The following is a 13659-nucleotide window of genomic DNA, read 5'->3' as shown; positions in this document are numbered from 1 at the left end:
AAGGATTTCCTATTTAATAAATGGTACTGGAAGAACTGGCTAACTGTATGCAGAAAATTGAAACTAGATTCCTTTCTTATACCATATACAAAAGTCAAGATAGATTAAAGACTTGAATGTAAACCCTAAAACTATAAAACCCTAAAAGGAAACCTGGTCAGTACTATTCAGTACATAGGCATGGGCAAAGATTTCATGATGAAGATGCCAAATACAGTTGTGACAAAAGCAAAAATTGACAAATGAGATCTAATTAAACTAAAGAGCTTCTGCACAGCAAAGAAAACTATTAAACAGAGTAAACAGGCATCATACAGAATGGGAGAAAATTTCTGTAATCTCTGCATCTGACAAAGTTCTAGTATCCAGCATCTATAAGAAACTTAAACAAATTTACAAGAAAAAAAAAAAAAAAAACTCTGTTAAAAAGTGGGCAAAGGACATGAACAGGTACTTCTCAAAAGAAGGCATACGTGCAGCCAACAAACATATTTTAAAAAAGCTCAACATCACGGATTAGAGAAATGCAAATCAAAACCACTATGAGATACCATCGCACACCAGTCAGAATTGCTATTATTAAAAATTCAAAAAGTAAGAGATACTGGTGAGGTTGTGGAGAAAAAGGAATACTTTTACAGTATTGGTGGGAGTGTATATTAGTTCAACCATTATTGAAGAGAATGTGGTGATTTCTCAAAGACCTAGAAGCAGAAATGTCATTTGATGCAGCAGTCCCATTACTGGGTATGTACCCAAAGGAATAGAAATTGTTCTGTTATAAAGACACATGCACATGTATGTTCATTGCAGCACTATTTACAATAACAAAGACGTGGAATGCAGTTAAATGCCTATCAGTGATAGACTGGATAAAGAAAATGTGGTACATATACATCATGGTGTGCTATGTATCCATAAAAAAGAATGAGATCATGTCCTTTGCAGGGACATGGATGGAACTGGAGGCCATTATCCTTAGCAAAGTAATGCAGGAACAGAAAAACAAATACCACATGTTCTCACTTATAAGTGAGAGCTAAATGATAAGAATACATGTACGCGGGGGGGAAGCAACATACACTGGGGCCTGTTGGAGGATAGTGGGTGGGAGGAGGGAGAGAATTAGGGAGAATAGTTAGTGGATTCTGGGCAGTACTTGGGTGACGGGATGAACTGTGCAGCAAACCACCATGGCACATGTTTACCTATGTAACAAACCTGCATATTGGGCATATGTACCCCTGAAGCTAAAATAAAAGTTGGAAACAAACAAAAACTCCTGGGCTCAAGTGATGCTCTTGCCTTGGTCCCTCAAAGTGCTGGGATTATAGGTGTGAACCACCATCCTCAGCCTCTTGCTGCTTTTAGGATCCTTTCTTTATCTGTGACCTTTGGGTATTTAATTATTAAATGCCTTGAGGTAGTCCTTTTTGGGTTAAATTTGCTTGGTGTTCTGTAACCTTCTTGTACTTGGATATTGATATCTTTCTCTAGGTTTGGGAAGTTCCCTGTTACATCCTTTTGAATACAATTTCTACCCCGTCTTTCTCTACATCTTCTTTAAGCCCAATGACTCTTAGATTTGTCCTTTTGAGGCTGTTTTCTAGATCCTGTAGCCATGCTTAATCATTTTATATTCTTTTTTCTGTTATCTCCTCTGACTGTATATTTTCAAATAGCCTGTCTTCAAGCTCACTATTTTTTTCTTCTGTTTGATCATTTCTGCTATTAAAGGACTCTGGTGCAGTATTCAGTATGCCAATTGCCTTTTTTTTTCTTTGAGATGGAGTCTCACTCCATCACCCAGACTGGAGTGCAGTGGTGCAATCTTGGCTCACTGGAACTTCCACCTACTGGGTTCAAGCGATTCTCATGCCTCAGTCTCCCAAGTAGCTGGGATTACAGGCACGCACCACCACGCCCGACTAATTTTTTGTATTTTTAGTAGAGACAGGGTTTCACCATGCTGGCCAGGCTGGTCTCAAACTCCTGGCCTCAAGTGATCCGCCCACCTCGGCCTCCCAAAATGCTGGGATTACAGGCATGAGCCACCGTGCCTGGCCGCCAATTGCATTTTTTGGCTCCAGAATTTCTTCTTGATTTCTTTTAATTATTTCAGTCTCTTTGTTAAATTTAGCTGATATAATTCTGAATTCCTTCTCTGTATTATCTTGAATTTCTTGAGTTTCCTCAACACAGCTATTTTGAACTCTTTGCCTGAAAAGTCACATATGTATGTTTCTCCAGGATTGGTCCCTGTGCCTTATTTAGTTCATTTGGTGAAATCATGTTTTCCTGGATGGTGTTGATGCTAGTGAGATGTTCTTTGGTATCTGGGCATGGAAGAGTTAGATATTTATTGTTGTCTTCACTCTCTGGGCTTATTTTTACCCATCCTTCTTGGGAAGGCTTTCCAGACATGTGAAAGAACTTGGGTGTTGTGATCTAAGCTGTATCTGCGTTAGGGGCACCCCAAGCAGATTCATATAGGTACCACCTTGATGGTCTAAGATCTGGAAGAATTCTCTGGATTACCAGGTAGAGACTCTTGTTCTCTTCCCTTACTTTCTCCTAGATACGTAGCCTCTCTCTTTGTTCAGAGTCACCTAAAGATGGGGGTGGAGTGACACAGCGCCCCTGTGGCCACCCTCACTCTGATTGTGCCGGGTCAGACCTGAAGCCAGCACAGTGCTGAATCTTGCTCGAGGTCTGCTCTCATCACTTCCTAGCTACTGCCTGTTTACTCAAGGCCCTTAGGCTCTACAGTCAGCTGATGGCAAAGCCAGCCAGGCCTGTGTCCTTCCCTTCAGGCCAGGGAGGTCCCCCAGGTCCCAGGTGGGTCTAGGGGTACTGTTTGTGAGTCAGGGACTAGGGACAAAAACCTTAAAAGTCTAGCTAGTGTTCTGTCTGAGGCTGAGCTGCCACTCAAACCACAAGATGCAGTTCTTCCTTTTCCAAAGACGGGGAGCCTCACTTTTTAGCCACCACCACCATAGGCCACAAGGCGTACTGCCAGACTACCGTTGATGTTCCCTTAAGGTCCAAGAGTTTTTAAGTCAGCTTGTGGTGAATGCTGCCTGGCCTGGGACTCACCCTTCAGGGCAGTGGGCTCCCCTCTGACCCAGGGCAGGTCCAGAAATGCCATCCAAAAGTCAAGTCCTGGAGTAGGGGACTCCAAGAGCCTGCTTGGTGCTCTGCCTTCCTGTGGCCATGCTGGCACCTGAATCCAGGAAGTCTCAGAGGCTGACTCAAGGCCCTCAGTATAGTACCTGGGTATCCATGCTGTTTATTCAGGGCCCAAGGGCTCTTCAGTTAGCTGGTGATGAGTACTGCCAGGACTGGATTCTTTTCTTCAAGGCAGCAGGTTCCCTTCTGGCCCAGGGTGTGTGTAGAAATGTTGTCTGGGGCCGGGCACAGTGGCTCACGCCTTTAATCCCAGCATTTTGGGAGGCCGAGGCAGGTGGATCACCTGAGGTCAGGAGTTTGAGACCAGCCTGGCCAATATGGCGAAACCTGTCTCTACTAAAAATACAAAAAATTAGTTGGGCGTGGTGGCGGGCACCTGTAATCCCAGCTACTTGGGAGACTGAGGCAGGAGAATTACTTGAACCCAGGAGGTGGAGGTTGCAGTGAGCCAAGATTGCACCATTGCACTCTAACCTGGGCGACAGAGCAAAACTCTGTCCCTGCCCCCCGCCCCCCACCTACAAATAAAAACAAAAAACAAAACGAAACAAAACAAAAAACAAAGAAATGTTGTCTGGGAGGTAGGGCCTGGAACGGGGGCCTAACAACTCTGAACATTACCCTGTCCTGTTGGGGCTGAGCTGATATCCAAGATGTAAGACAAAGCCCTGCCCATTTTTCCCTCTCCTCTTCTTAAACAGAAGGAAGGAGTCTCTTTTGGAGCTCCAGCTGTGTAGCCTGGGGTTAGGAGAGGGGTGATTCCAACACTCACTTGGCTGCCACAACTGGTGTCTCAGCATGTCATGTGAGCCCCATTCCATTGTCTCTGGGCCTAGGTCAGCACTAGGACTTGTCTAAGTGTCACAGTCCTTATAGCCTAAACTGCCTTTCAAGTTCTCTGAGAGACGCAGAGTGCTGTAGGCCTTGGTGGCAAGGTCCAAGCTCAAGTTCAAACTGCTGGGATAGGTGATTCCCTTCTGACTAGGGCTGATTTAAATGTTCCATCTGTGTGGATGGGCATCAGCTGAGTTTGGTCTGATTTTTCTTTCTGCTCTAACAGGACAGCACTGAATTTAGTGCGTCACAGTTGCTGTGTTCTCTCTCCCCCAATGCCCAGAGATGCTCTCTGCAACATGCTGCTGCTGTAGGAGATAAGGGCGGTGGGGGGTGGCATCGGGGATTCAAAACTATCTCTTTAGTGCCTCTTTCAGCAATATGAAGATAAAACCAGGTATTGAGAGCTCACCTAATTTTTGGTTCTTATGAAGGTGTTTTTTCTGTGTAGATAGTTGTTAAATTGGTGTCTTTGAAGAGGGTAGAGGGTAGGATGATCGGTGGAGCCTTCTATTCCATTATCTTAGTTGGCCTTGGGTCGATATATAAATATATATTTATATACAAACATGCAAATGTGTCTAAGCTATATTGTTCAGTGCAGAATATTAAGTTGCAGAACAATATAAATAGTTTAATGACACCTAGATATTAAAGTGTGTTTTTATATATATGTATATATTTTATTGATATGCAGAAATAGTCCCAGAATCATCCACATCACACTTTCAACCATTGTTAGCTATGGTAAAGGGAGAAGAGTTTGGAGGGGAGGAAGTAATAAGGCTAAGTACAGCTCTGTAAGAATGTATTTAAGTTGACATTGGTATATTTTAACAGTGGATAAAGTGGCCAAGTGCAGTGGCTCACACCTATAATCCCAGCACTTTGGAAGACTGAGGTAGGTGTATTGCTTTGAGCCCAGGAGTTCGAGACCAGCCTGGGCAACATAGTGAGACCTCTTTTCTACAGTAAATAAAAAAATTAGCCTGGCACACAGCTGTCGTTCCAACTACTCGGGAGGCTGAGGTGGGAGGATTGCTTGAGCCCAGGATGTTGATCATGCCATGACAGACCATGTGACCATGATCACACCATTGCACTGCAACCTGGGTGACAGAGCAAGACCCTGTCTCAAAAAAAAAAAAGGAAAATTGAATACAATAATAAATGTATATTGCAGAATATTTGGAAAACTTAGGAGACAGAAAGGAAAATGTAGCAGTAATTTTATCACTTAAAGATGACTGTTGTCATTCTATTTTGTATCCTTCTGGTTGGCTTTCAACTTATCCCAATATTACTGTATGACTATAAAGGAACACTTAAAAGAGGTCCCCCAACCTTTTTGGAACCCCAGACTGGTTTCATGGAAGACGATTTTTCCACAGACAGGGGTGGGGGGGTGAGGGGTAGGTGGTAGGTGGTTTCGGGATGAAATCATTTCACCTCAGATCATCAGGCATTAGATTCTCATAAGGAGCACACAACCTAGATCCTTCACATGCACGGTTTACAATAAGGTTCACATTCCTATGAGAATCTAATGCTTTGACTGATCTGATAGGAGGAGGAGGCAGAGCTCAGGCAGTAATGCTCACTTGCCCACCGCTCACCTCCTGCTGTGCGCTGGGTTCTTGTAACCAATCCGTGGCTCTGGGGTGGGGGATCCATGGTATATATGGTACCTGTTTCATTTGGCATTCTAAGTTGTGCTCCATTAAACATTGTCTTACATAAATGATTGTGCACATCTAACCATTTCTAAAGATAAATTTTCAGAAGTGGGTTTATGGGAAGAGAAATACAAGAATGTTTTAAAGGCTTTTGTATATAATGCCAAAGTGCCTTCCAGAAAAGTTCCTGTCCACATCTACCAGTAGTATTTCAAAGTGTCTCTCTTACTACATACTGCCAGGATCAGATATTCGATTAAGCTTTGTAAATTTGACAGATCAAAAAGACTTTATTTGTATTTTAATTTATATTTCTTTACTAGTAACATTGACAGAGAGAGAGAGTGTGTGTGTGTGTATGTGTGTGTGTGTATATCTATATGTATGTATATACATACATATATATATGTTTTTGTTCCAAGCCTAATATATATTTATTAAGCCTGGAACAAAAACTGTAGTGAACCAAATTTAATAAAGCTTGGGCATAAATTGAAGGAAGGTCCAGTAATATACTGAGGCTGTTTTCAATAAAAACAGCAGAACACATATATTCAAATTAATGCTTGTCCCTTCAAAATACCGATTAAAATAAACTTCATTGATGACACCTTTGCTCAAGACATTTTAGGATCTTGGTTTTGGTCTGACTTCTGAAGCACCTTTGGTTTCTTTAGGATTTCTCTAGTGGTGGCATGACTCCAACTTTTGCCGATGGGCTCAGAATTTGGAAGTTTAAGAAATAAGATAACCCAAACTTAATAATGCCATTTTTTCCTTTCATTTTATGAAGGGATAACTGTTGGCCTGGTGTGCTGGCCCATGTATGTAATCCTAGCAGTTTGGGATGCTAAGGTGGGGTGATCACTTGATGTCAGGAGTTCAAGACCAGCCTGGGCAATGTAGTGAGACCCCCATCTCCACATAAAAAGGAGGGAGGATAACTATAAAGAAATTATTTCTTTTTTAAACAATGACTTATAAACTGGCTCTGAAGGTGGTTTGTTTATGCAGAAACATTTGCAGAATATCCCTTTGGGTGTTAGGTGCTATGTTGGGCTCTGGGCTTACAATTACAGAAATTTTATACTCTCCGCTCTCCGGTCTTTTTGGAGAGGTAATGCCCACGTTGAGCACTGAAAGACAAGTAGGGGGATATAAATCCAGATAAGAAGGAGTCAGTTGGATGGAGTGTGGTGAAGGATGTTCAGACAGGGAAACACACATGCAAAAGAGGGAAGGCAGGACACAGCATATGCATCCAACATTTGGTAGGGCGAGGCCCCACATGGGAGCAGTGAGAGGTTAGGGATCAAGGAAGTAGGCACCGGATCATGAAGGGTCTTGCTAAGACTTTATTCTGAAAGCTTCAGGGGACCTTTTAAGGATTTCTAGTGGAGTTGTTTCATGATCAGATCTGAACTTAGAAAAACTGACATCTTATTTTTGGAGGATGCATAAGGGTAGGGCAGAAGTGAGGAAAAGAATTGAGAGACCAGTAATCCAGACAGCAAGAGGTCTGAGCCTGAGTTCAGTGGCCAGGGCAGGTGGAGAAGTAGACAGCAGGACAGCATCATTAAGGAGACTTGGATTGTATGTGGAGGGCAAAGCAGAGGGAGGGGTCTGAGTGGTCGGGGCCAAATTTTGGGGGAAAGTGGATGATGCTGAGGTGAGTCACGAAGATAGACAATGTGGAGCCAGGGGCAAGAGCGTGATGAAGGAGATGCTTAGGTTTGGTCGTGCTGAATTTGAAATGGCTCTGGGACATTTAAGAAGAGATGTCATGTAAATAGTTGGATCCAGAGCCTAGGATGTAGACAAAGTCTGGGGACATAGATTTGGGAGCTATGAACACATTCCCCAAGAGAAGTCACAAAAATGTGCCAAGCAGCAGGAGCCTGGTACAGTGCTTGCATTTCACTCTGATATGCCCTGTTCATATGCCCTTTCAGGGTATTGCATTTTCAGGTTGCCCCTGTCTCACACCTAGATATTTTGGCTCTCAGCTTTGATCTGATATAGCTATCAATCCCTGCATCAGTGAACTCACAGGCCATAGCTAAAGATATGCTGTCATTGAAGACAGGTTTGTCCTCCAAATCTAAAAACCAAGTGAGCAATTAGAAATTGTTTAAGTGCCCATCAATAGGAAATAGAACAAATATATTGTGGAAAGTCCATATAATTATTATAGCGTAAATTGGATCATATCATTTCCCCCACTGAAAGCCTGCTGGTGACTTTTTTTTGCACCTAGAATACAATCCAGACAGCTTAAGACCTTGCATGATCTGACCTTGGCCTGTTTTGGCTTCATCCCATGCCACCTTCCTTCATGCCAGGATCTTCTTTGACTCACTCAGTCACACACTTTCTCGTCTGGTCCTTTGCTCATGGTGTCCCCTCTCTGTGAACTATCTTATCATTTAGTAGTAACTACTTGTTCTTCAGCTTGCAGCTTAAATGACCTCTCAGGAGAGGGTCCCTTGGATCCCTCCCCACTTGCCACTCCCCTGCTCCTCTGTGTTTTTACTTTATCTCAGTCTATGACTTTTTTTTTCTTTTTTCTTTTTTTGCATTTTGTCTGCCCTTCCGTGAGGTTAGGGATTGTGTGTATTACAACACTAGTACCTGAAACATAGTAGGTACTAAATAAACTTTTTTTTTTTTCAATGAATGATATTTTAGCAGGGGAAATATTTTTGTCTTAATTCAAGCTGCTGTAACAGAGTACCATAAACTGGGTGGTTTAAGGAACAGGTATTTATTGCTCACAGTTCTGGAGGCTGGGCAGTCCAAGATCAAGGTATAGGCAGATCCAGTGCTTGCCAAAGGCTGGTTTCCTGGTTTGCAGATGGCTACCTTCTCCCTGTATCCTCACATGGTGGGGAGAGAGTGGAGAGAAGAAAGCTATTCTGTCTCATCTTATAAGGGCACTAATGCCATTCATGAGGACTCCACTCTCATGACCTAATTACCTCCAAAGGCTCTGCCTCCTAATATTATCACATTGGAGGTTAGGATTTCAACATGAATTTGGGGGAGACACAAACATTTAGTCTGTAATAATTGATAAGTGAAAAAAAAAGACATACAGCATAGAATAATCATATCCAAAAATGAAAGAAAAATTTCTCTGCATATATGTGTGTATTTATATGTTCATATAAACATAGGAAAAAAAGAGAAAGTATATGGCCCAGTCTGTTTCCAACTACATCTGTTCAGTGGGAGTAGGTCAGGACCTTTTATGGCCTATTTTATTTTCTTCTGTGTTATAATAATCATTTATTTATTTCTATAGTGGGCATGTTTGTATTTTTGTAACTATATTTTTATAGTGGGCATTACCTAACAAAGGAGAAATATTAAAAATAAATCCAATTAAAATGTCCACTCCTTTTAACAATCACGTTTGTTTTTATGGCCAATGACTCTTTTATGGGCATTTTTTTTTTTTTTTTCAGATTTTCCAGTTAATGAGAAATTTGAGACGCAAAATTCGTTTTGATTTAGACCAGTGAGTGAAGATTAGGTACTCATTAAACAACTGTGAAAGTCCTTTGTAGATAATTTTGCTTTGTAGATAATTTAGTGCTTCCAGTGAAACTGAAATGTAACTGACGGCCTTAGCTTGGCTATTTTTGAAGAATCCTTGACTGTCAGGCTCCCCTGCAACACTTCCCTCTTCAGCACTCCGTTTACTGGCCACATGCTTTACATAGCACTCTGCTTAGATTTTGCCTTTGAGGATGGCCATCTCCCTTCAGCTGCTCTGATTTGGAAGAGGGGCAAGGAGTACAGCTTTCCCTGAGATAGGGCGACCTTTTTTTCCCTTCTGTCTTCACATCCTAATCACACCACTTCTAACTGGATACGAATGTCTTAACTGTGAAAAACTGTGAGTTCTCTGTCAGAAATGAGTCTCTAGGGCTTCCCAAGTGTTAATTATTTCCTGTGAGAGTTCTGGTTTGAAAGTGAGGTTTCCCTCCTTGACCTTTAACCCTCATTACTCTTCTGTGTTCCCAGTTGGTTCGACTGTGCAATGAGGGCGCCCGGAAGATGGAAAGGACTGAGATGATGTACACAATTAACTCCCAGCTGGAATTTAAAATTAAGGTATTCTCGTACCTTGTTCGTTACTGTTCTTGCCTAAGTTTTCTCTAAATAGAGAGAGACAGTTGAGGGCAACAAAGTAGATAGGAATTTGCTTTTCAAAGAAGGGTCATAAATTGATAAGAGGGAGTAGCAGATGCTTCAGGCAATTTGGTTTTGCTTGTACCAGAGTGACCATTCTCCAGGCCCTGAAGCCAGGCATTATCTAAGAAGACTTTTTTTTTTTTTTTCCAGGAAGACACCAAGCTTAGGGGAATAAACAAAATAATAGAATAGGGTAGTTAAAATAATAGAATTTTAGAATTGAAAGGAGATTCCTTCATTATTCTCAAAATGTTTTGAAAAACAGTAATATTCCATGAGCTGGACCAGTGTTCTCCTAAATTAAATAAGGACACTCCTTTTTTCGTTTGCAAAACAGATCGTTAATGGATAATTTTTTTCAAGATTGTTTTTCTCCCATAATTTTTTTGAATATGTGCTGCTTGTTATTCCTTGTCTGATACTGCTCCGGAGCAGATGACAAGATGAACAAAGAGGAAGAAAATGACAGTTAATGGCAAATCTAGGTCATGGCCATTCTTTTGTTGGCTCACCGGCTGAGTTTTTAATGGGAAGTGAGTGCTCACAAGTGTGACTCTATTTAGTTTTATAACTTGTAAATGTCATTAAACCATTTTAAATGACTGGTCATATTTTTCCCTAGTAAAAGTGTTTCTATTTCGTGCAGTCAAATTATAGTGATCAGCATTTCATGGTATTCTGTGAAGAGCAGATTCTCTGCCATGTCATGTAGTTTGAGGATTACTGCATGTTTGCTTTGGCAGCATATATACTAAAATTGAGGATCACTGATACAGTACAGCTACACCCTTTTGTTTTAAGAATGAGGAAAAGAAAGCCAGAGAATAATTGTCTGCAGAGTTACTTGGCTAGTGGTGATAAAATCAGGACTAAGATCCAGACGTCCTGACTTGCAGGTCAGTGTAAACTCTTCTACCGTAACATTCTGACTGTAATGGTTTAGATGCAGAAACACAAACTATAAAAGGGAAGAAGATGGGTATTTACCAAAAACCAGACGCACACGCACACACATGCATGCATGCATGCACACTTTAAATAGTTTTGATATTCTTGTACAGAAATTTACAGCAATTAAAAAACCATCTTTCTCCCAGTTCTCAATATCTCGTTCTCTCTAATTTGTTTCTAAATATTTTGGAAAATATATCTGACAACAAGTTTGTTTTTTGTTTTTTAATTTCCTCCTTTTGAAAGATGAAAAAAATCCCTAACCATTTTTCTTTTCCCTTCTTCACTGAAACTCAATTGGTATAAGATTACTTTAAGAAACTCTGTCCAGGCCGGGCAAGGTGGCTCATGCCTGTAATCCCAGCACTTTGGGAGGCGGAGGTAGGGATCAGCTGGGGTCAGGAGTTAGAGACCAGCCTGACCAACATGATGAAACCCTGTCTCTACTAAAAATACAAAAATTAGCTGGGTGTAGTGGCGGGCACCTGTAATCCCAGCTATTTGGGAAGCAGAGGCAGGAGAATCGCTTGAACCCTGGAGGCAGAGATTGCAATGTGTGAATATCTCACCACTGCACTCCAGCCTAGGCAACAGAGCAAGACTCTCAAAAAAAAAAAAAAAAACCTCGGTCCAGAACCCAAAATTAATTTGCAATTGAAAAATGCTAACCCCAAGGATCATTAAAAGTAAGTGATTAACATCAATTGAGTTCATGAGTTTTGGTTGGTTGTTTTCTTTTTCATTCAATGATTAAAATATTTGCAAGCCTAAAGTATGGATTTACAGTGGAGCACCTAATTTAGAACACTTAGAATTACTAATTAGTACTAATTGGAAATACTCGTAAAATCTTAGGACCTTATAATACTATATGAATAACAGTGGACGTTCCTATTTAATTTATTTTAATGATGATAAAATAGAGGTTCAGTGAGGTTAAATGATTTATCCAAGTACGTGGCAAGTATTGTAAGAATACAACAGATTTACTGAGCATCTTCCATGTGGAAGGCAGTAGATAAACAAAAACATGGTCATCCCTCCCCTCATAGTCTAGTAGAAGACTGCTGAAAATCAAAGGAGTCAGCAAAGTCTACAGCTGTCACAGTACTAGAAGACTATGGAAAGTACTGGAAATGGAAAGGAGATAGACAGCTCTAGGAGCAAGAGACAGGCTAGGGGGCTTGGAGCAGTCTGGCAAGGCTTCATGCCAGAGGTGTGTTTGACCTGAATCTTGAAAGGTGAGTTAGGAAGGGTCTCAGAGCAGAAACAAATGCACAGTTTCCCCTGCTGTGGCCCGGAAATTGTAAGCAATTCAGGAATTGTAGGTAGACTTGGGGTGCAAGAGGAGCAGGGCGGAGCTGCGGTAGCAGGCAAACACTCATATGGACAGCCCTCTGCACCAAGAGGAGGAGCTGAGTGAGGTCATTTGGGAGCCACTAAAAAGTTCTAATTAGGGAAGTGACACAATCAGATGTGTGTTTAGTACAGACAACTTCAGCAGTGGGGAAAGGCTTTTCCAACTTACTCCAAATCCAGAAGTCGTTAAAAGAAAAAAGTCCAAATTTATCTATATAACTTTTTACAAATTTTCTCTATAGAGGGAAAAAGACTGTGAAAAAAGTGAAAAGGCAAATAGCAAACTGGAGACAAAAATAGTTGCAACTCACATATAGACAAAGGGTAAATATCCCCAATGTATAAAATCAAAGTGATAAGAGAAGACCCACTAGTCTACAAGCCAAGGAGCACCAAAGATTGCCAGCAAACTACCAGAAACTGGGGGAGAGACCTGGAACAGATTATTCTCTAGCATCTTCTGAGAGCCTGGCCTTGCTGACACTTTCATCTTAGCCTGTCTTCCAAAACTGTGAGACATAAATTCCTGTTGTGTAAAACAAAGAAAAAAAAATACCACTAGAAAGTTGCAAATTAGAAAACTGCTACCAGAAAAGGAAACCCAAATGATGATTAAAGTTTTGAAGATGCTTTATTTCACTCAGAAGAAAATTGCTGTTTGAAGACTAGCAAATAAAGATAATGAACTTCACCTTTTAGATTTATAAATAATTCAAAAGTTTGGTAACACATTTTATTGATGGAATTGGAGAGAAAGGCATTTTTATATGTTGCCAGTGGGAAAGATTGTTGCACTCCAATGGTGTGCAATTTGGCAATAACTATCAAAATTACAAATGCAAGTGACTACAACTCAGCAATTTTACTTCTAAGAATTTATTCTGCAGATGTGCTCATGAATGTATAAAATTACACACACACTGAGCTATTAGTATAGTGTTGTTTGTAATAGTGAAAGATGAGGAAAAAACACCTAAATATCAAAGAGGATTGATTAAAAAAATTATAGTATACCCAAATGTGATACCACTCAAAAGAATAAAGGAGAATTTTAGATACCTATATGGAAAGCTTTCTTATACATTATTAAATGAAAAAAGTAAGGTTTAGATATAAAAAAATACAGTTTGCTTTTGCAGATGAAATCTTTGGACAGATGCAGACGAAACTAGTTATTGGTCATTACCTGTGAGGGGCAGTGGTCAGGAAGTGGGCCTTGGGTTGACTGGGTGGAGAGCCACCCACTCACTCAGATAGGAAATTCAGGAGGAGGAACAAGTTTCAGGGGAAGGTAATGAGTTCTATTTTGGCCATATTTGTTTTATGCTGTGGCCATAGGTGCTACTACTGTGAGAATATTGGTTGCAAATTTACTAAGTAATGCCATTTTCACATTTATCTGATTTAATTCTCACATGAACCCTGTAAAGTACCCTATTATTAACTTCAT

The 13659-nt window shown here is 40.8% G+C and overlaps 1 protein-coding gene across 1 annotated transcript in view; it reads left to right on the top strand.

The window, feature by feature from the left end:
* Positions 1 to 13659, top strand: part of ARHGEF26 (Rho guanine nucleotide exchange factor 26) — a 145546-nt gene that overhangs the window by 95292 nt on the left and 36595 nt on the right. The window contains exon 10 of the mRNA XM_033203748.1: positions 9729 to 9818. Coding sequence (XP_033059639.1) covers positions 9729 to 9818 — 90 coding nt within the window. The remainder of the gene's footprint in view (positions 1 to 9728; positions 9819 to 13659) is intronic.

Source organism: Trachypithecus francoisi, unplaced genomic scaffold, assembly GCF_009764315.1.
Source record: "Trachypithecus francoisi isolate TF-2019V2 unplaced genomic scaffold, Tfra_2.0 Lachesis_group0, whole genome shotgun sequence".
NCBI classification, from domain to species: domain Eukaryota; kingdom Metazoa; phylum Chordata; class Mammalia; order Primates; family Cercopithecidae; genus Trachypithecus; species Trachypithecus francoisi.
The sequence above is the reverse complement of the archived record's forward strand: the minus strand, read 5'-3'. Positions and strand labels throughout refer to the sequence as shown.